Source organism: Mustela putorius, unplaced genomic scaffold (genome assembly GCF_011764305.1).
Source record: "Mustela putorius furo isolate JIRA1106 unplaced genomic scaffold, ASM1176430v1.1 tig00000196_pilon_pilon_pilon, whole genome shotgun sequence".
In the NCBI taxonomy this organism is placed as follows: Eukaryota; Metazoa; Chordata; class Mammalia; order Carnivora; family Mustelidae; genus Mustela; species Mustela putorius.
This window is the reverse complement of record NW_025421310.1, coordinates 13,584,912-13,604,856: the sequence shown is the minus strand read 5'-3', so window position 1 is coordinate 13,604,856 and position 19,945 is coordinate 13,584,912. Positions and strand designations below refer to the sequence as shown.

Genomic DNA, 19,945 nt, shown 5'->3' with positions numbered 1-19,945 from the left:
CAGAACAGCACCCAGGTAGGTGGCTACGCTTGAATAAGGAGTGGGAAACGTGATTCCCTTACCTGGTCAACTGGGCCCTGTTGTTGGTTTTACACTCCTGCCTCGCACCCATGCACCACTGTGATTCTGAGCCGTCAGGCAAGAGGGTTACGGCCCAGATTTATTCCTTACCTCCAGACCTCAGTTTACCCATTTGGGCACGTTGCACTGATGATTTCCCAGGCATCCAGGCCAAGCCTCGGGCTCCGGACCCGGGCCAGGTGGCGCTCTACGGGAGGGGAGTGGCCACTAGCGGCGTCACATGGGGCGGGGCCTGCGGGACCCGCTGCGGAAGGCTGGGAGGGTGCTGGGGCCGAGCCCCAAGCTGCAGCATGGGGGAGGGGGTTCCCAGGAGCCAGCACTGGGGTGGGTGCCCCTGCCTCCGCGCGCCCTCCTATTGCTGGATGATCCCGCCATCCTCTGCGGGCGAAACTGAGTCACGGCGGGGCGTGCGTGGGGAGAGGTCTAGGGGCTTTATTCACACGGGAACCTGGGAGTCCCATCTCCACCCAGGTCCAGCGCTGCACCCCCACCCCCACCCCTCCGCTGTGAGTCAGCGGCCGGCCGCGCCCCCTCGGCCCACTTCCTCCTCACCTTCCCCTGGCGGGCTGGGGGCGGTGAGAAGGATCAGGCCCTCCCCGCCCATCCCCCTCCAGTGCTGGGGAACGGAGGGTTCACCCCTTAATAACCCTTCATAAATTGGCACAGAAGAGAGACGTTGCGGGTCTGAAGATAGCATTTAAGGGACAAAATTTGAGAGAACCTATGCTTCACCAGAGGATCCTCTTCGCCTACCCCCCCCCCCGCCCCTTCAAACTGAATAGAATGTGAAGAAGTGGAGAAATCGTTGGGGAGAGTGAGAAGAAATTGTGTCCCCGTTAAGATCAGCCTAAGAATTTCCATAGTGGAAGAGAACGAGGAATCAGGAAGAATCCCTTACCCTCCACCAAATTTGCCCCCTAATTTGCGGGTGACCCTCGGCGTGCATCCCTATGCAATAATGTTGGGGTAGAGGTAGATAGCGGAAGTCTAGGGTTCCGCGTTGCCCTTTTAAGCGCCCTTCACCGCCCCCCCCCCGCCACTGTCTTGAGGTGTCCGCGGCCCCTTTAAGGCGCAGAGCATTGTGGGTGCGGGGAGTGGAATTTTGGAACGAAATGTAGCGAAGAGAAGTACAGTAGTAAGAGTAACATTGTACCCGCTGCCGGCCGAGGGGGCGCGCCGCGGACGGGACGCCGCACCCCCTTTCTGCCGCAGGGACCCCGGATCAAACCTCCAGAGGGAGGAGGTGCCTGAGGACCCGCCCCGGCCCCGTCCACGTTCCCCCCAGGAAGCCGGACTCTATGGGGCGGGACCCTGGGGGAGACTGAGCAGAATCTGGAGCCAGCCCCGAACCCCTGAACCTTGAGCCAGGGGCGCCCCGGGAGCACCCACCCGTGGGTGCGCCGCTCTCCTGCTGAGCAGCCATGAGGTGAGCCTCGAACTGTCTCCAAACCCTTCCGCTCTCAGCGCGGGCTCCCCGCCCCGCCTTTGTCCCCCCTCCCCCAGCTTGCTCCGGGCTGGAATTTGGGGACAGGACACTGGGGGCCTCTGATTTGAGGCCGAGCCCCCTTGGACCAGTTCCAAATACTGACCACTTAGCCATGACTCCTAAGGCTGGGGGTGGTGCCTGGGAGGTTCTCCTGGGAGCCCACAGATTTAGGGGCGCTCTGAAGACTCCCGGATTTCTTAAAGACTTTTCAGAGAACCTCCAAGTTGGCAGATACTCCCTGCATAGAGGCCAGGATTTACTCATGGCTCAGACTCCCCCCAAATCTTAACTTAGGGTCTGGGAGGGATGGGGGGACCGGTTTGGGGGTCCCTGGGACCTGGAAGAGAGATTTGAGACATAGACCTTGGTTTGCTGGGTCTCCCTTTACGTGGCGCTGGAAAAAGCCTTACCAAGTGGGACCTCGCTTCTTAACTTCGGGTACTTAACCCTAAATTTGGGGGGGGCTCTTGTCCTCCTGTGGAGGTTGGTGAGGATGGACCCACGGAACCAAACGCAGCCCAGAGGGTCTGGTTGGGACTCCCCTCCCCCGCCGCTCCCCACCTACATTCTGCTTAAAACAAGCGGTGCCTAGGACCGAGCTCCTGCGCTCAGCGCGGTGGGCGGCTCCCCGGCCCGGGGCCAGAAGGGCGGCCCCTCGCCCCCACCTGCGCGGTCCTGGAGAGGGAGGGGGCGCGGCAGCTGGGGGAAGAGGGGCCTTTGTCTTCCTGACTCACCTGTCGAGACAGCTGGTGTGGGGGAGCGGGCAAGGAGCGCTGTGGGCCGGCTGCTTTCCCCACCACGCGCCTCCCCCTCCTCTCATCACCACCCCCCTTCCTGGCCTTCGGGAGCTGTGGGGTTGGGAGGGGCGCTGTAAAGCTTCAAGGTCATAGCCCTCTCCCCCTGGGACTCAGGCTTCCAAGACAGTTCCAGCTATCTTCCCAGGAATTTAATCCTGGGGGTGGGGAGCCTAAAGGGGTTTTGTCGTACCCCGTCCTCCCTCGGAACTCCTGGGCTTACCTGAGGGCGGGGCCAGTGTGGGCTGGGGGGCTGGAGTATACCCTCCCCCATTCTCCCCTCCCCCCAGCCCCCCCATAATCTCTCCCCCGGGGACTGAGCCTGACAATACTATCTCCCTTCCTCCACTCTCTCGGGGACTTCCTGCCCCCAAAGCCCCCAGCTTGATGGGGAGGCCCCCGAGGAGGACTGGGGATTAACCCCCTGGTGACCACATCCTCCCTCTTTCCCCTTACGTTCTCATGCCTCTGCCCTCTGACATCAAGAGTGGCCCTGCTTTTTATGACCATTAGACAGTCCCCTCCTCATGCGTTCCTCCTGATGTGAAAGTGTTGGAAAATCTGGAGCCAGGAGGCAGCCACAGACACCCTCAAGGTCTCCTGCCTATCCCCATTATAGCAACATCTCTTCAAGGCCTGCCCTGGAGAGGGGGCATTTTTCGGGAGCGAGGCTCACTTCCCTCACCCTCTCCCCAGGGGACTCTCCTCTCCCACTGCTCCCCAGGCCCGCCCCTCGCCCCCCCCCCCGCGTTTCCGGTCCCAGGCACCGTGGAAGGCGGATGGCGGATGTCCGAGTTAGTGCTGCCTCACTCACTGTGAGACCGTAAAAGGGCAGGAGCAGTGTCTGGGCCGGCCTCCCGCCCCCCTCCCCCAGTCCCCGAGGCCTGGGCCCTCCCACAGGGCCCCCCTACTGCTGGATGAGGCCAAACCTCCCACCTCCTGGGGGGTGGGCAGGAATCCCACCAGAGGGTTACTTTCACCTCCTGGAGGGGTCTTCCCCGCCGATGGCCACACCCAACTTGCTGGGCTGTGCCCCCTCTTCCAGAACAGCTAGGATTCAAAAGACCCATGCCCCTGTATGAGGACACCTGGGGAAACTGAGTCTCAAAGAGAGAAAGGTCTGCCCGGGATCCCTCAGCAGTTCACAGGCAGTTTTGAGGGAGGGGAGGGGACTGGGATCCTCTGATTTCTGTCGGGTTTGGCCAGGGACAGCCTTGGGGGCAGTTGGAAGACAGGATGTTAAAATGGAAAATTACAAGATACTGTTCTTTTTCTCCCAGTTTGACAAATATTTGTTGAGTGTCTGCTGTGTGCGGGACTCAGCTGGGATTCTGGGAAGGCTGAGAAAGGGGGCAGAGGTCTGAGAGTCTCAGGGTAGAAGGGACTCAAGAAGTATTTGGGTCCATTTCTTTCCTCTTCCAGTAATGGTAATTATTGTTACCTTAAATTTTTTTTTTTAAGAACAGTAAGAGACCATTTGATCAAACATCTACTCTGTGCCAGGCACTGTATTATTATGACTGTGTCCCCACACCCCACCCGCGCATGGGACAACGGAGGCACAGAGAAATTAAGTAAATCACCTATTAAACTCAGTTTGGAAGTAGGCAACTCTGGATTTGAATTTAGGGCAGTCTCCAGACTATTATGCTGTGACAGAAAAAGGAAAATAAAACCACACGTAACATGGTTTTCTCTATATGAACACTTAAGATACTGCAGATAAGCAAAAAGAGCCCTTTAGCTTCCTGTTTATTTGTGGGAAACTGAGGCTTATTCGGGAGGAGGGACAAGAGTGAACCCACAGAAAACCAAATACCCTAGATCTGATTCCTTACCTAGGCTTGTTGCAAAGATTTGCAGTCTGGAAGGGTTGGAGTTGTGGGGTGAATTACAATTTTGGTAGGCTAAAGAGGCTGTGGGCTAAATCCCAAGGAGGGGGAATGAAGGGGTGAGGGAAGGGCAAGCCTCTAATCTGGAAGGCTTGAGTAAACCAGAGTGACTAGGCTTGATTGCCTCCAGTGATGAGAAACCCTCTTCCTCCTGTTTTGACGCTTAGCTGCCAGAGCAGAGTCTGTGCCAAGTTCCAGGTTCTGAGCTTAGGGTTTTTCTTATCGCTCTATATCCTTACAGCAAACCCAGTGAGTTTTGGTTTCCAGGGCTGGAAACTGCAGCTCAGAGACGTGAAGCCACGTAGCAAGGGAGTAACTTGTGCCCTTTGTCATCCGCCACATGTTTGCGAGTTTTCCAGAACTTAGGGACTTCTGGGGGAGGTGTGGGGTCCTGGGTTGGTTGGGAGTGACGGCTCTCTCCTGTCAAATCGAGGGGAGCCCATGGGAATCAGGCGTACCTCTGGTTCAGACCCGCTCCCTGATTCCTGGGCTGTGGGATTTTTCCATTCAAGCTTTTGCCTGGTTTAGAGTTGTATTTTTGAACCTAAGTAATGAATTAGTGTTTTCTAGGTAATACCTGCCCTTTGGTTGAAAAAGAGAAAAGAAATAAGCAATTCAAAAGGGTAAACAGCACAAAACATCCATTTCCTCCCTCCTTCCTCAGGCAGCCCAGTGGTGGGCGGGGGCCCTCCTCTGAGGCAGCCATGGGTAGCCTCCTGAGAAGCAACCTCTGCCTAAGTCACCTCACCTCCCCCAACAACCCCCCACCCGCGTGCAGATGTATTTATATCCCCTCACCTTTTTTTTTTAAACCTCTTATCCACACCAGTTTCTACCTCGCTTCTTAAAAAATTCAGCTTAGCTGTTCCCGCACCTTTTTTTTTTTTTAAGATTATTTATTTATTTGACCGAGAGAGAGAGAGAGAGAGAGAGAAAGAGAGAGAGAGAGAGATCACAAGTAGGCAGAGAGTCAGGCAGAGAGAGAAAGAGGGGAGGAAGCAGGCTCCCTGCTGATGAAGTTCTAGAGCCTAGGTGAGGTTCAGTGGGCTGAGGTCCGGAGCCGATGACCAAGAAAGAATTTTTTTTTTTTTTTTTTTAAGATTTTATTTATCAGAGAGAGAGAGCACAGGCAGACAGAATGGCAGGCAGAGGCAGAGGGAGAAGCAGGCTCCCCGCTGAGCAAGGAGCCGGACGTGGGACTCGATCCCAGGACGCTGGGATCATGACCCAAGCCTAAGGCAGCTGCTTAACCAACTGAGCCACCCAGGCGTCCCCCAAGAAAGAATTCTTGAGAGACATCTTTGGTGCAAAATGAGTACAAGGCGCCAGCTTTTGCTTTGTCCTCAGTCAGCCTCGTGCTCCCTCATCAGTGCCAAGCAGAGAGCCCGATGCGGGACTCGATCCAAAGACCCTGAGATCATGACCTGAGCCGAAGGCAGAGGCTTAACCCACTGAGTCACCCAGGCGCCCCTGTTCCCTCATCTTTAAATGAGGTTAAGAACTTGGGTAGACCAGGGTTCAAATTTGAGCCCCTTTTCATTCTTGCTGGATGACATGGGACACGCGTCTTCACCTCTCTGTGCCCATGGCTGCTCCTCTGTGAAAAGGGTGAGCACCAGAGCCCATGCCGTGAGGTCACCGGCAGAGGGGGGCCCAGAGCCTAAAACAGTGTCTAGGGCGCAAAGCTAACCCATGAACGTCAGCGCCTTCGTGGAGGAGAGTTTTTCCTTTTAACCATGAACAACTAAGTGGCGAAGGCATATCTGCTGTGTGCCGGGCAGCCTTCTGGTTTGTGGGGACATAGCTGGGAACAGAAAGAAAAGCAATCTCTGCCCTGACAGTTTGGTAGGGGAGACAGGGATCCGAAGGGCAGGATCCCTGCTGTGACTTATGGACCAGGACCAGAAGGAGGGGTTTTTCCAGATAGGGTAGTCAGGGAGGGCTTCTCAGAAGAGGTAGCATGTAAGTGGAGACCTGAAGGAGGTGAGAATACAGGTTGAGGAAGAAAAATGCACAGGCCTGAGGGGGTAATCTGTCTGGCAGTGCTGAAGGAGCAGCATGGAGGCCAGTGGGGCTGGAACAGAGAGGGCCGTGGGGCTGGAACAGCAAGCTTGAGGGAGGGAAGGGATGAGATCAGAGATCACACAGCTCACGCAGACCACAGAGAGAACTTGGCTTTTATTCTGCGGGGAGCCACGGGAGCTTTCCGAGAAGAGGAGGGACACAGTCTGACTTGTGTTCTAACAGCCTCCTTGTACTGTAATGGGGACACTGTGGCCTGGAGAGGGGCAGGACTAGCCTGGGGTCACTCCGCAGACGCCCAGTTCTCCAGCCAGGCCAGACACTCAGCAGGGCAAGTGTGCTTGGGAGAGCAAAGTGCAGCTAGGGTGGGGTAGCAACTCCAGCCCTGGGCTCCTGGCCAGAGTCTGCCCTGGGTGTGGGTGGCAGGTGTGGGCGAGGTCCTAACCTTGTCCTGCCAGGGGCACTGGGAGCCAGAAACAGTCCCCGCGGCTACACTTGTCTGGAAACAGCACCTGAAATTGGGGTAGGGCCCACGCAGTCTCCGACGGTTAAGACTGTGGACCTGAGAGCCAGGTGGCCCAGGTTCAAATGCTCACTCTGCTGCTTACCAGCTGTGTGATCCTGGCCAAGTCACTTGACCTCTCTGGGCCTCCAGTTACAGTCCTTACTTGCAAAACGAAGATGAAATAGGGCCCAGCTTGGAGGGCTGCAGTGAGAATAAAATGAGTGTCTCTGGAAAGGACTTTTGAGCGCCTGACTAGCCCAGTAAGAGGGAGGTGCATAATTGTATAAACTTAGGGGGAGGAACGGGGCGGGGGCAGGGGGCGGGGGCAGGGGGCGGGGGCGGTGCTCAGCTTCCTGGCCTAGGAACCAGGAGCTGGGTCTGCCAAGGGGCTTTTCCTGTCCTGCCTTTAACAAGGCTAGCGTCACACACCCCAGCCCCCAGCACTGGCGGAGCTGCCCGTGCCGGTATAATTTATCTCCCCGGAAACCCCTGACCACCAACTTCCTCTTTTCAGGAAAAAGTCTGCTGGGGGTTGGGGTGGGGTGGGGACTAGTGCTTCCCCCTGGTCTGTGTGTGACCTTGGGCAAGTCACTTCCCATCTGGAAGCCCGAGTTTCCTCATTGGGGGAGGGGGCTTGGGACTAGCCCAGAAGGACTGGTGGGGGCTCCCCAGCAGGTTGTGTTCTGGGTGCCCTGAAAGGGATGCTGACAGTTACTAAGCACTAGGTACGTGCCAGGCACTGTGCCAAGAGCTTTCTGTGCCCAGACTCCATTTTTCCCTCCCACTGCCCTGCGAATCGGCTGGAAGACCCCCACTTTGCCAGCCAGGAAGAAGAGTTACCTGGGTGGGAGGGTGGATTCCCTGAGTCACATGGAGTAGGCCTCTCAGTGAGGATTTGAACCCAGGTCTGTCGATGTGAGATCCTGAACTCTGAACCAGTTTCCTGACCCTTCCCCGCCAAGCCTGAGTCAGATGACGCTTTCTCCAGGAAGGCCTCCCTGACCCCAGGCCAGGGCAGGTGCTCCTTCTGGGCACCCCAGCCCTGGCTTTGGGTTGGCACCATCTGGGGACAGGAGCGTCTCCTGCCCTGGAGGGCGGGGCTGGGGCTCTCCGGATCATTGCCCAAGACCTCGGCTTGACAGAGCAGGGAGTGTCTGCTGATGGCCGCTGGTGCCCCGGGGGGAGCCGGACGGATGGGGCGGAAGAGCCTGGGATCTAGCATCCATGCCCAGCGTCCTGCAGACCTCACCCTTCCCCTCCTGGAGCCTTGGCTTCCTCTTCTGACCTGAGCAGGGAGTGGGGGCTGGGAACGGACGGGTCAAGCACCCTGGCAGAGACAGGGAAACCGAGTCTGGGAGTACCAGGCTAGTCCCCAGTGCTGCCCGGAGCTCCTGCTGGGTCCCCACTGTCCCACTTCTGAGTCCCCTCATCCAGTTAGCTCACCTGTGTTCCTCTGCATCTGTCTGTCCATCTCCCCACTCTGTCTTCCTCCATCTGTCTGTCTGTCTGACTCCCTTCCGTGCTTGTCGGTCTCTCCAGGCCCTGCCTTTCTGATTTGTTCCCAGTCTGTCTGTCTGTCTGTCTCTGTCTCTACCTTCTCCCCTCTCTCCCCACATCTGTTTGTTCGTATGTTTGTCTCTTCCCGTCTGTCTGACGCTTCCTCTCCCTCATGTTCCCAGTTCGCCTGTGTCTCTGTCTCCCTCTGTCCTACCTGTCAGCTTCTCTCTCCCAGGTTCTGCTTGGTCTCCCCATCCGCCTGTCTCTGACCTTCTCCCCTCTCAGGGTGTCTGCCTCCCCCTCACATGCTGGGAAGCCCTGAGTGTCCCTGGGAGACCCAGATGCAGGTGATGGGCCCCTTGGAGGGTGGGGGCCGTGCTCCCCTCTGCTAACCTGACCTTGGCCCTGCTCCCCTCCCCGCAGTGAGACGGTTATCTGCTCCAGCTGGGCCACTGTCATGCTTTACGATGACAGCAATAAGCGATGGCTGCCGGCAGGCACGGGCCCCCAGGCTTTCAGCCGCGTCCAGATCTACCACAACCCCACAGCCAATTCCTTCCGGGTGGTTGGTTGGAAGATGCAGCCGGAACAGCAGGTGAAGACTCTGCCCCCCTCTCCCTCTCCCTCTGTGGTCCCCAGCCCCCACCCCTGCAACCCTGCATCCTCACCCATCTTTCCCCTCCTGCCAAGGTGGTCATCAACTGTGCCATCGTCCGGGGTATCAAGTATAACCAGGCCACCCCCAGCTTCCACCAGTGGCGTGACGCCCGCCAGGTCTGGGGCCTCAACTTCGGGAGCAAAGAGGACGCAGCACAATTCGCGGCAGCCATGGCCAGTGCCCTAGAGGCATTGGAAGGTGAGTCGGGGGGAGCTCCAGAGCCCTGCCTGGGGGCTGCCGTTTTACCACCCCCAAATCACCCCTTGTTCTCTTTAATTGCTTCTGCACTGCTCCCCTGGAGAAATCCAGTGAGAACTTTGTCAAGGCTCCTGTGTGCCCCTTGTGCACCCGGCGTAAAACGCACGATTCCTGAAGGAATGTGTCTACACACACACACACACACACACACACACACACACACACACACACCCAGGGGCCCACCTCCCCGATCCAGATCTGAGTCTGGATCCTTCCAGGCCCCAGAAGGCCCCTGTGCCCTTTCACTAGGTCGCTGTTGTAGTGACGGGTCATGGGTTAGTTTTCTGGCCTCACTCTTGAGAAAGAGATCATCAGTGTTGGGATTTATTAAATGTGAGCGCGCACAGGTATTCTGGTTCGGTTGGGCCCCAGGTACGGCCCAAGCCTCTGCGTCTGTAACCCGGGCCCTGGTCATAAGGCTGTCCGTCCAGACTCCGAAGGGCGAGGCTTTAGGAGACCGTGGAGCATCCAGGGTCTGGCGGGGGGGGGGGGGTGGGGGGGGGGGGGTGCTGCTGTCCGACTTCTCATCCCCCCAATGGCAGAGTCATTTGCTTTCTGGGGCAAGCTCCTCGCCATTGGGGAAGGGCTTGCTCGGTTGGGGGTACAGAAGAGTACGGTGGGTGGTTCAGGTTGTGGGGGGAGGAAGACACTCCCAACCTTTCAAGCATTTTTGGGCTGGGGTCTGAGTGGCGGAGACAGTGCTTAAGAGCCCTGATGCTAGAGATCAGCCTGAATTGATCTTGTTCACGCAAGCTCTGGTCTGCAAGGCGTGGGGCAGGTGACTGTGGGCTTCTGCTGGGAGTCATCACAGCACCGGCCTCATTTCTGCACGGACAAGGGAGGCTGGTGCCCTCCTTCATCCCGCACCCAGGCCTGACCTGCGTCCCACACTGCAGCCCCAGGGTCAGGGTCCTGGAGGAAGGAGGAAGCGAGCGCCTCTGGGAGGGATTCCTGGAAGAGCTGAGGGACAGTGTCACAGGGTGAGGCAGCGTTCTGGGGTTGACTCACCAGGCTTTTCTACTCTCGCCTTCCAGGAGGGGGGCCCCCGCCACCCCCACCACCTGCGGCACCTTCCACCTGGTCTGTCCAGAATGGTCCCACCCCAGAGGAGGTGGAGCAGCAGAAAAGGTGGGGCAGGCCCCTGGGTGGAGAACCGTACCAGCACCCGTGTTCTAGGATGTTCCAGAACCCCCGGCTCCCAGAGTGGAGAACGCTCCAGCGTTCACTTTCCACAATGCTCCTACTGCTCCCTGGGGAGCTAGAAATGAAGGGCTTTCAGAAAACCCCACCTCCAGGAGTCTGAGAAACTCCCCCACTCAGAGTTGCAGAACCTTCTGACCCCCTCAAGCCCTGGATTCCCGCATACCCCGAGTCCAAAAGTTGGTTGTTTAAAAGATCTGGGGCATTTTGTAATTCCCATGTTCCTGACAGTCTGATGACTGGAATGGTCACATCTCGGTCCCACCCTGTCCCTGCCCTTCCCCCCATCTCTTTCCTGGGCCCCTGGGGGAGGAAGGCAAGGGCAGGGATTGGCAGTCCACCTCCCTGGAGACCTGGGAGAGAAGCTGGGAGGTTGCTGGTCATCCCTGGGGCCCTGAGTGATGGCTGTTCTGTCACCCCTTCTCAGGCAGCAGCCGGGCCCACCAGAGCACATGGAGCGTCGAGTCTCCAATGCAGGTGATGATTGCTCAATGGCCTTGGGGGGGATGGAGGGGAATAGGGGGGATGGGGACCCGGGGTTGGGGGGGCTCCCTGAGGAGGGGTGCGCCAGCTGGATAATGAGAAGTGAGGCTCCTCTCTTAACACCCTCCTTTTCTGTGTTTCTTCCAGGAGGCCCACCTGCTCCTCCAGCTGGGGGACCACCCCCACCGCCAGGACCTCCTCCTCCTCCTGGTCCCCCCCCACCCCCTGGTGCCCCCTCAGGGGTCTCCGCTGCAGGGCATGGAGCAGGGGGAGGCCCGCCTCCTGCACCCCCTCTCCCCACAGCACAAGGCCCCAGTGGAGGGGGAACAGGGGCCCCCGGCCTTGCGGCAGCCATCGCTGGAGCCAAACTCAGGAAAGTCAGCAAGGTGAGGGGGCCACGCCGGGCAGGATGTGGGGCGACGGCTCTGATGGAATAATGGGATGAGGCCAGAGTTGCTGGGGATAGGGTGCATCACAGGAGGGCTGGAGGGGGCCAAGAAGCCCACCCATAAAGTCCCCTCCTCTTTGTAATTTCTCCAGCAGGAGGAGGCCTCAGGGGGGCCCTCAGCCCCCAAGACAGAGAGCACCCGGAGCACGGGTGGGGGGCTCATGGAAGAGATGAACGCCATGCTGGCCCGGAGGTGAGCCTGAGCCTGGAGCCATCAGTGCCTTGGAAAGCTCTGGAGAGAAACCCCTCAGACCCGCAGTTAGCACCTGGAGATTCCAGTTCAGTAGGGCGAGGTCGGGGGAGGGCTCAGATTCCGGCTTGGTCTGTTTCTTTGGGTGAAAGTTCCCTCTTTGACAGGCAGATTTGGGTATAATGCTGGAGATTCCATTCTCCTGAGATGGCTGAGATTTGGAACCACCGAGTTCCTCCAGAATTGCCTCCAGAATGTTCTGAAATCCAGAATTCTAGGACCTCAGGAGGTCTCCCCTTAGGAGAGCCTGCCTCAGAATCTTGGAAACTCCGATCCCCAGAATCCCAGCTGCCTGAGACAGAGACTTCCACCCTTAGAATTCTGTGATTCCTAAATGCGAGAATCGTAAGCCCCCACCCTAGTTGGAGAGCGGCACTCTTCAGTGACTTCTAAAACTCCAGTTTCCTTAGCCTTGGAGAATTCCAGAACTCTACACCTTAGACTCCACCTTTCTAGAACTCTGGTAAGAATTACTGAGTGGCTGAGGGAGGGCTGAAGTCATCTGTTTTTACCTGTCCCTCCTGCAGAAGGAAAGCCACACAAGTTGGGGAGAAACCCCCCAAGGATGAATCCGCTAATGTGAGTTAGGGGCTCTTCCTGCCATCCGCACCTTAGGCCATACCATTTGGGCAGGGCGACTGGGGAGGGCTGGGGGTGCGCTAGGAATGGGCGGGGTTTGAAGCCGGAGGAGGAGAATGAGCCCTCCGTCTCATGACAGTTTTATTTCCCACCAGCAGGAGGAGCCAGAGGCCAGAGTCCCAGCCCAGAGCGGTGAGTGAGCCAGTCTACCCTGCAGAAACTATGAGTCTCAGGGTGCCCTATTCTTACAGGGAATGCCCTCTGATGGGGGGAATCTGTGCAAACAATGATGGGAATTCGAGTCTCCTAAGAAGGTTCTTGGAATAGGAACTGATGGGTCTGGGGGGAAAGATGCAGGCGGGGCATTCCTTGTCCCTGATCTTCCTGATTCGTCGCCTTTCCCCCAGAACCTGTGCGGAGACCTTGGGAGAAGAACAGCACAACCTTGCCGAGGTGGGCCATCCATGCTGGGGCCCCACCCCCCTATAAATAGGAGGGATTTGCCAAATTTGTGTACCTTTCCTTGTAGGAAGGAGCACAATGGGACCCCCGGACCGGGAAGCAGGGGATCCTGACCCCTCTCTCTAACCTCATTTTTGTTCCAAATCACACCGACTCTCCTAGGATGAAGTCCTCTTCTTCTGTGACCGCTTCTGAGGCCCATCCCTCTACACCCAGCTCCAGTGATGAGTCAGACCTGGAGAGAGTGAAACAGGTAGCTTGGGGAGGGGCCCCGAGGTGAAGTTTGGGGGCCAGAAAGGAGCCATAGGAAGAAAGAAGACCTGGGTCCAAACTCTAACACCAACCTGCCCTGGGATTCTATGAAAAGGCCTCAGAAACCTCAGTTTTCCCACCTGAGAAAGGGAGAGATTGAATCAGAGCAGGGAGGACTCACAGACCACAACTCCTTTTCCTGTGCTAGGGACAGACCTTACTAATCTACTACTGCACTCGTTCCGGATGAGCACCCAGAGTCCTTTCCAGCACACTAGATCCAGACAGCCAGCATCAACTGGAACTGGCAGGAGACTGGATTGTATTTCCCAGCCCTGGTACTGGTTGCTCTCCAGTCCTTTTCATCTGGCTTCAAGGATCCAGAATTTCCCCCTAGAATTTTCTAGTTACTCTGTGGCCTTATCAGTGATGTCACTATGCGTGTTTGGTGTGTGTGTGTGTGTGTGTGTGTGTGTGTGTGTGTCTTGAACCTTCTACCTCTGGCCCTTCGGTCATTAAGACGGGGCAGCTTCATTTCTGCAGTCCAAGAGCCCTTTCTGATTGGTTATACCCCATTATTTCCAGGAGCTTCTGGAAGAGGTGAGGAAGGAACTACAGAAAGTAAAAGAGGAAATAATTGAAGGTGAGGTTGTTTTTTATTTTAAGCATATATTTTGGAGGCATTGCGCCTCCTGGAAGGGCCCCGTGTTGGAAGGGAAGGAGGAAGAGGCTCTGCCCCTGATCTCTGGCCCTTGTTTCCTTCCAGCGTTTGTCCAGGAGCTGAGGAAGCGGGGATCTCCCTGACCACAGGGCCCCAGAAGATCCCATATCTCCTTTCTGCACACCCGCCTGTTACCCCGCTTTCCCTGCCTTGACTTGACTTGGAATTGGCTGAAGACTACAAAGGAACGCATCTTCCCCACTCCCCCTCCTACCTGGAAAATTCCAAAGGGGTGTGGCTTCCTTGGTTTCCCCCCACGCCCACACCCATACTGGCTGCTGATTGGCTGGGGAGGCCCCTGTCCTTTGCTCCCTTTGGTCCTTCCCCTCCGCCATCCCCTTGGGGCTGGTTCCTCTGTTGGGGATGTACCAATTAACCCCACAGTAAGGGGGAAGGAAAGAGGGAATTTCACATTCCCTTGTTCTAGATTCACTTTAACGCTTAATGCCTTCGATTTTTTGTTTTTTTAAGAAAAAAAAGTATATATATATATATATTTAGGTTGGGGGGAAGGGAAATTTTGTTTCTCTTTGGTTTTGATAAAATTGGGGTGTGGGGAATTTTTTTTTAAATGCTATACCCCAGGCTTGTCCCATTTGGGGCAGATATATGGGGGGGGGGTTGTCCTACCACCTGGGGGCACCTCCCCTACCCTCACCCCAGGGAGCTCCCTTCCCTTTGGCTCCTTCCCCTTTTCTATGAGGAATTAAGATGCTATAACTTTTTGGAACCTCAGTTTTTTGGTTTTTTATTTGGGTAGGTTTTGGGGTCCAGGCCATTTTTACCCCCTGGGGAAAATAAGATGAGGGAGAAAGGAAAAGGGAAGGAAACTTCTCCTCTCCCACCTTCACCTTTAGCTTCTTGAAAATGGACCCCAACGGAATAAATCTGCCAGTTTTTTATAAATGTGAAGATTGCTGGATTGATTCAAAGGCCTGCTCTGATGAGGATGGGGGCTGCCCCTCCCACAGTAATCCACCTTCCCCTCCTCTTCCTCCTTCCCACCCTGTACCTGTTCCAGTTCCCAGATCTACCACCCTGAAAAAGCTAAGGACAGTCCCTTGCTATGTGGCATTGGGCAAGTCCTTTTGCTACCCCCAGGCCTCAGTTTCCTCATCTGGGAAACAGCTTATAGGATGACTCTGCCCAGTTCCCTCTGGGAATCCTCCCAGCTTCTCTGCTAAAACCAGTGAGCCTTGTACCCATTTTGCAGATGTACGCCATGCTTCTCAGACACATTCTTACAGATGACTTCTTTACCCCAGAGTGCCTTTAATTGTGAAACTTACAGTTTTAAAAAATCAGAATTCAGAAATGACAGAGCTCATACACACCCCCTTTGGTGGTTCAGTGGGTTGGCAGGTCATAGGTTGGGTAGCTAACCTTGCCTGATGGAATTTTCCATTTGGATGGGGGTGGGGAACTTCAGGGCTGTGGGGCAGGTTGTCCCACTGGAGGAAGCCTTTGTAGGAAGGAAGGTGAGGGTTAGCTGGGCGATCGGTCTGAAGGCAAGAAAGAAGAAGGAATCCCTGAGTACTCAAGAGCAGGTTTGGATGGGAGATGGGGGGTGACAGGTGCCCCATGAGGTAGGGGAACAGGTGGGGGATTCCTATAAGGGGCCAGCAGAGGACAGTGGACAAGGACAACAGTAGGTCCAGAACTTGAGACAGGTAAACAAAGCTAAGACCAAAACACAGAATGGTTCATCCCTAGGCACCACCAATTTTTCTACCCCGGAGGACCAACTCCAGTGGAACAGACCACAGAAGGTCCAGGTGGGAATGGGGATGGAGGGGGGGTCCTGCACAGCTTCTCCATGTGTTATGGCACAGACTAAAGGGAGGGGGTATCTGTTGGGATGACCACTAGAGGTACCAATGGATGGTGGTACAGTCCACAGGGGGACTCAACCTAAGACAGTCCCAAGATCGATCCTTGTCTGCTCCCTCCAAGTGAGGTAGATGGAAAATGAAGGGGTCTGCAAGTCGCCTGGGAGTTTGCATTTTCCTTACAATGGTCTTTGCCAATGAAGAAGGGGGAGAGGGTGTTCTGGTGTAATGGATGGGGGGCAGGAAGCCACTCACATGAGTGGAAGTATGAGTGACGGAATGAGTTAGCTAGGTCCATGTGTCCTGCTGGCCCATCCAGTAGTGGGTGGGTGGGATCCAGTGGAAGACCATGTCTTTCCATGACACAGTGCTGAATCAGTGGACTGGGAAGGCAGGGGGACTGCTGGAACGTTCCACCCACTAGTGGGTGAAGTCCCTGTGGAAAGTACCACCGAGCAGGTTAGTCGGGACGTGACCAAAAAGCCCGGTGGCCCCAGCCCCCCTCCAGCCTCCCTTATGCCCCTAAAAGGACTGAGTGGTATTAGCTGGGCCGGTTCAGGAAGGAACAGTGTGGACAGGAAGAGGTTAGGTCGGAGACATCACAGCCACATCGAAGACCAAGGTCCCGCACGCGGCCCCTATTCCTTGGGCGGTGCCTCGGGCGCGGGCGGGGGGTCCCGGGCGCAGAGCTGGGCGCGCACCTCCCGCATCTGCGCCCGCAGCTCGTCCACGGCGCTCTGCAGCGGCGCAGCCTGCACGCGATCCTGCAGGGCCTCCAGCGCCAGCGCCAGGTGGTCCACCTCGTCCCGCATCGTGCTCCAGGCGGCGTGCCGGTCCGTCTCCTTGCGCCGCTGCTGCGCCTGGTGGCGCCAGTACTCCAGCACCAGGCAGCCGCAGGCCACCATGAAGATGGTGGCCTCGCCCAGCAGCTCGGCGCCCAGCTCCGCGGCCGCGTTCTCATTCAGCGGCTTGACGGCTTGCATACTGAAGCCCATGAGGCGCATCTTGGTGCGCATCTCCGCCCAGTGGTACACTGCGGGGGAAGAGGGGTAAGGGATCTTTGGCGCGGGAGCCGCGACAATCCCCGCCCTTCGACGCCTCGGTGTCCAGGCCAGAGCAATGGGCACACGGCAGCCAGAATCGCCGGCGTTAGTGAGTGGGCGCCTTCAAGAGGACCGGCTTGGGGGCGGAGGCCGTCATCTGGCCCGGGGTGTCTAGAAGAGTCTAGAAGATTCTGGCGAGCAGCCAGGCATGAAAATTGCTGCTCTGTAGGGGAGGTCCTGAGTGGGGGCCGCACCTCGGGGGTGGGGGTGGGGGGTCACAGATCACCGGCAGGTGTAAAACTTGCTGCTTCAGCTCCTTCCCGAGCGCGCTCGAGGGCCCGCCAGGCTCCTCCCCTCCTCCCCTGAAGGTGGCGCTGACACTCGCGATCTCTAGACGCGCGGCCGCTTCGGGGGTTTCTGGCTTAAGCCAGGCTGCGCTAACTTCTTTACCTCATCACTTATTCAGGTGAATAAGGGCTGGGAGCATTGTCATCGTCCATAAACACAACATAAGCACAACATAGATGCTGAAACCCGAGTCACTCCAGGAATCATTAATATCCATCCACAGACAAGTAGTTGCTGACCGAGAAAATACGGGTCCTCGGGCTCATTAAGGAAGGAACTTATGGAAAACGTCTTCTTCTCCCCTGCCACCGCAACCAGCCTGACATGATTGCCTTTCCTTCCTTTTAGGTAGAAGAGTAACACATGCACGTGGGGGGAATGATTTAGACCACACGCAAGGGGCTGGACTGAAAAACCCAAGCCCGCCTTCCTACCTCCAGCTTCAGTCCTGCTCCCACTCCCACCACTTTTGTTCCTTTCTGTATTGATTACTTCCAGCTTATCACCACGATGCCAAATAACAAGCTTATACCTCCATTTCTTGATTTACTAAGTTGAATTTTTTAAAAAATATTCTGTTTTGATTGTTCTGCTCCGACCCACCCCTTATGTGACTTTATCACCAATTCTGTATCCTCTCTCCTTCCCCCACTCTCAACTTTCACAAGTGAGTTAAATTTAAGCTACTTTTTTTTACTGTTTATGGGTAATCTTTGTCACGTAGATAATATGCCTATTGCCTGAACTTCTGCCAAGTGTACCCATAAGTATATTAACTACCCTACCCTGACCCCCAATCTCCCCCCTTCTATGGTCAGTCCCCCATACTATTACTGTTACATTGCCACCGTGTCTGTCTGTCTGTCTGTCTTTATTTGAGAGAGAGGGAGAGCGAGCACAGAGGGAGAAAAAGAAGCAGACTGCCCATCGAGCCAGGAGCCCATCCTGGCGCTCGATCCCAGGACCCCAAGATCACCACCACCTAGGTCAAAAGCAAGCCACTTAACTGACTGAGCCACCCAGGTGCCCCGCCATAGTGTCTTTCTAAGGTTAAAACAAGTCTTCAGTGCTTGGTCCACTGACTGAGTCTGAAAATGAAAATATAGAGCATGTATATAATTAAGGTTATGTAAATACTAATCACTGGGAACCCATAACGTAGATGTAATTTTGTTTCTGCATTCTGAAGCAGTAACATTAACCGGTGGCTCTAAACATTGCTACGTGTCTTGTCACATTTTTAGTCTTTTCATAGTTATTTGTTATATGTTTTTTCCTTTTTATTTTTTAAAGATTTTATGTATTTATTTGTCAGAGAGAGAGTGCAAGCACTAGCAGGCAGAGTGGCAGGCAGAGGCAGAGAGAGAAGCAGGCCCCCCGCTGAGCAAGGAGCCCGATGAGGGTCTCAATCCCAGGACCCTAGGATCATGACCTGAGCCAAAAGCAGTGGCTTCACTGACTGAGCCACCCAGGTGTCCCTCATACTTATTTTTATTTATTTGTTTGTTTATGTAGACTCCATGCCCAATATGGGGCTTGAACTCATGACCCTGAGATTAAGAGTTGCATGCTCTTCTGACTGAGCCAAGCAGGTGCCCAGTCTTCTCATATTCAGAGTTTTATTTTACCATATGAAGCTTTTAGTTTTCCGTAGACTGGTTTCTCACCACAAATGCCAGATGTGACCCACCAATGCCTAGCTGACCATGTGACCAAGACCATCCAGCTCTTTGCTCCTATTCTCTCTCCCTCTCCCCGCTCCCCACATTCTCTTTACTAAATAGTCAGCTATAGACCCGTGAGCTATTTTCTGGGCTGCGGAGGGGCCGTCCTCTCATCCTGTCTTCACATGCTCTCCTTCACACTGTTCCTCCTCTTGATGAACCGACTCTCAGTGGAATTCCATCCTAGGTTGGCTGAAGTTTCTCCCTAAGTACCTTTCTCAGAAAGGGTGCTTGAATCTTTGCATATTTGAAATAATTTTTTCCACGTTCGCACTGGACTAGATGATAGTTTTTAGGTCAGAATTACCAGTTCAAAAATCATACTCCTGGGGGGTTGGGGGGCTCAGTGGGTTACGCACATGCCTTAGGCTCAGGTCCTGATCCCAGCCTCAGGCTTCCTGCTCGGTGGACAGCATGCCTCTGCCTCTCTCTGTGCTGCTCTCCCGCTTGTGCTCACTCTCTCTATCCAATAAATACATAAAATCTTATGGAAAAAAACACACACAAAAAAACAAAAGACAAAACCATATTCCCCAACAGTTTGGAGACCTTCATTACGTGTAATGGGCAGACAGGCTTTCTTGTCATCCCTGTGGCACTGATACTGCACCAGAATGGACCTATGAGTGAGTTTCCCTTATTTTATACCCTTCTATCTGAGCCCTGTTTTTCTCTTTAATCCTGGGGATTTTTCTAGTCCATGCATCTAAGGATTAACCTTACCCAAACAGAGATCTGGTCTTTACCCTTGGAATGTCCTGCCAGATAAGACATCTTTGTTCACCTGGAGCCCTGGGCCAGGCCAGATAATCTATACCGGGAATGTAATTTATGGTGGAGGATTCGGGCCAGGTGGTATCAGCTCAGCCTTTGGAAGGGCTAGAAACTAAGGTCAGGTGGTAAATCTGGTCTATATGTCCCACCCCCCTACAACCTCTGATGCCACGGCTCAGGGGAACTTCCCTGGTTGGCAATAGTCCGTATGTTTATTACTCATTGTTGCTGGGAGAAGTTAGTGCTGTCCATGACTCTACGGGGAGAGGACAGCTGGAAGCTCGCACTTGGAATTCTCCTGGGCTGTGCTCTCCGTGTCTCTTCCCTTGGCTGATGGTAATCTGGATCCTTTCACAGTAATAAACTGTAAGGAGGGGTATAACAGTTTTCAGTGAGTTGTGTGAGGACTTCTAGCAAGTTATCGAAACTGGACGTTGTCATGGGGTCACCCCCGAGCTTGCAGTTGGTGTCAGAAGTAAGGGTGAACTTGATGAGCCCCTCACTTTGTACATCTTATGCATTTCCCACTCTCCGTTTCCCCTTTATATCTTCTGGAACTCACCCCATCTGAGGCGCCACCTGCACTGACCCTCCAGGCCTCTAGATGTCCCTCTTCTTGTTTTCTTCACCCTTCTTCCT

The 19,945-nt window shown here is 55.3% G+C and overlaps 2 protein-coding genes across 4 annotated transcripts in view; one reads left to right on the top strand and one right to left on the bottom strand.

Annotated features, from left to right (window-relative positions):
* The first annotated feature begins 1,161 nt into the window (after positions 1 to 1,161).
* LOC101690142 (vasodilator stimulated phosphoprotein) lies at positions 1,162 to 14,494 on the top strand. Of its 3 annotated transcripts, none has more exons than XM_013063941.2 (13): positions 1,162 to 1,507; positions 8,701 to 8,872; positions 8,968 to 9,133; positions 10,228 to 10,321; positions 10,821 to 10,870; positions 11,024 to 11,262; positions 11,420 to 11,517; positions 12,102 to 12,153; positions 12,309 to 12,345; positions 12,561 to 12,606; positions 12,778 to 12,868; positions 13,453 to 13,510; positions 13,634 to 14,494. In XM_013063941.2, the coding sequence occupies exons 1-13, from the start codon at positions 1,503 to 1,505 to the stop codon at positions 13,669 to 13,671; spliced, it is 1,146 nt and encodes a 381-aa protein (XP_012919395.1). In that variant the 5' UTR covers positions 1,162 to 1,502; the 3' UTR covers positions 13,672 to 14,494. The 3 variants fall into 3 exon arrangements, with proteins under 3 accessions (XP_012919395.1, XP_004767646.1, XP_044933096.1); XM_004767589.3 differs by having other exon boundaries at positions 1,163 to 1,507; positions 11,417 to 11,517; positions 12,312 to 12,345; XM_045077161.1 differs by having other exon boundaries at positions 1,163 to 1,507; positions 11,417 to 11,517.
* A 118-nt stretch (positions 14,495 to 14,612) lies between these two features.
* OPA3 (outer mitochondrial membrane lipid metabolism regulator OPA3) overlaps positions 14,613 to 19,945 on the bottom strand; it is a 71,604-nt gene continuing 66,271 nt past the window's right edge. The window contains exon 2 of the mRNA XM_004767583.3: positions 14,613 to 16,450. Within this exon, the coding sequence (XP_004767640.1) occupies positions 16,056 to 16,450 (395 nt within the window). The 3' untranslated portion in view covers positions 14,613 to 16,055. The remainder of the gene's footprint in view (positions 16,451 to 19,945) is intronic.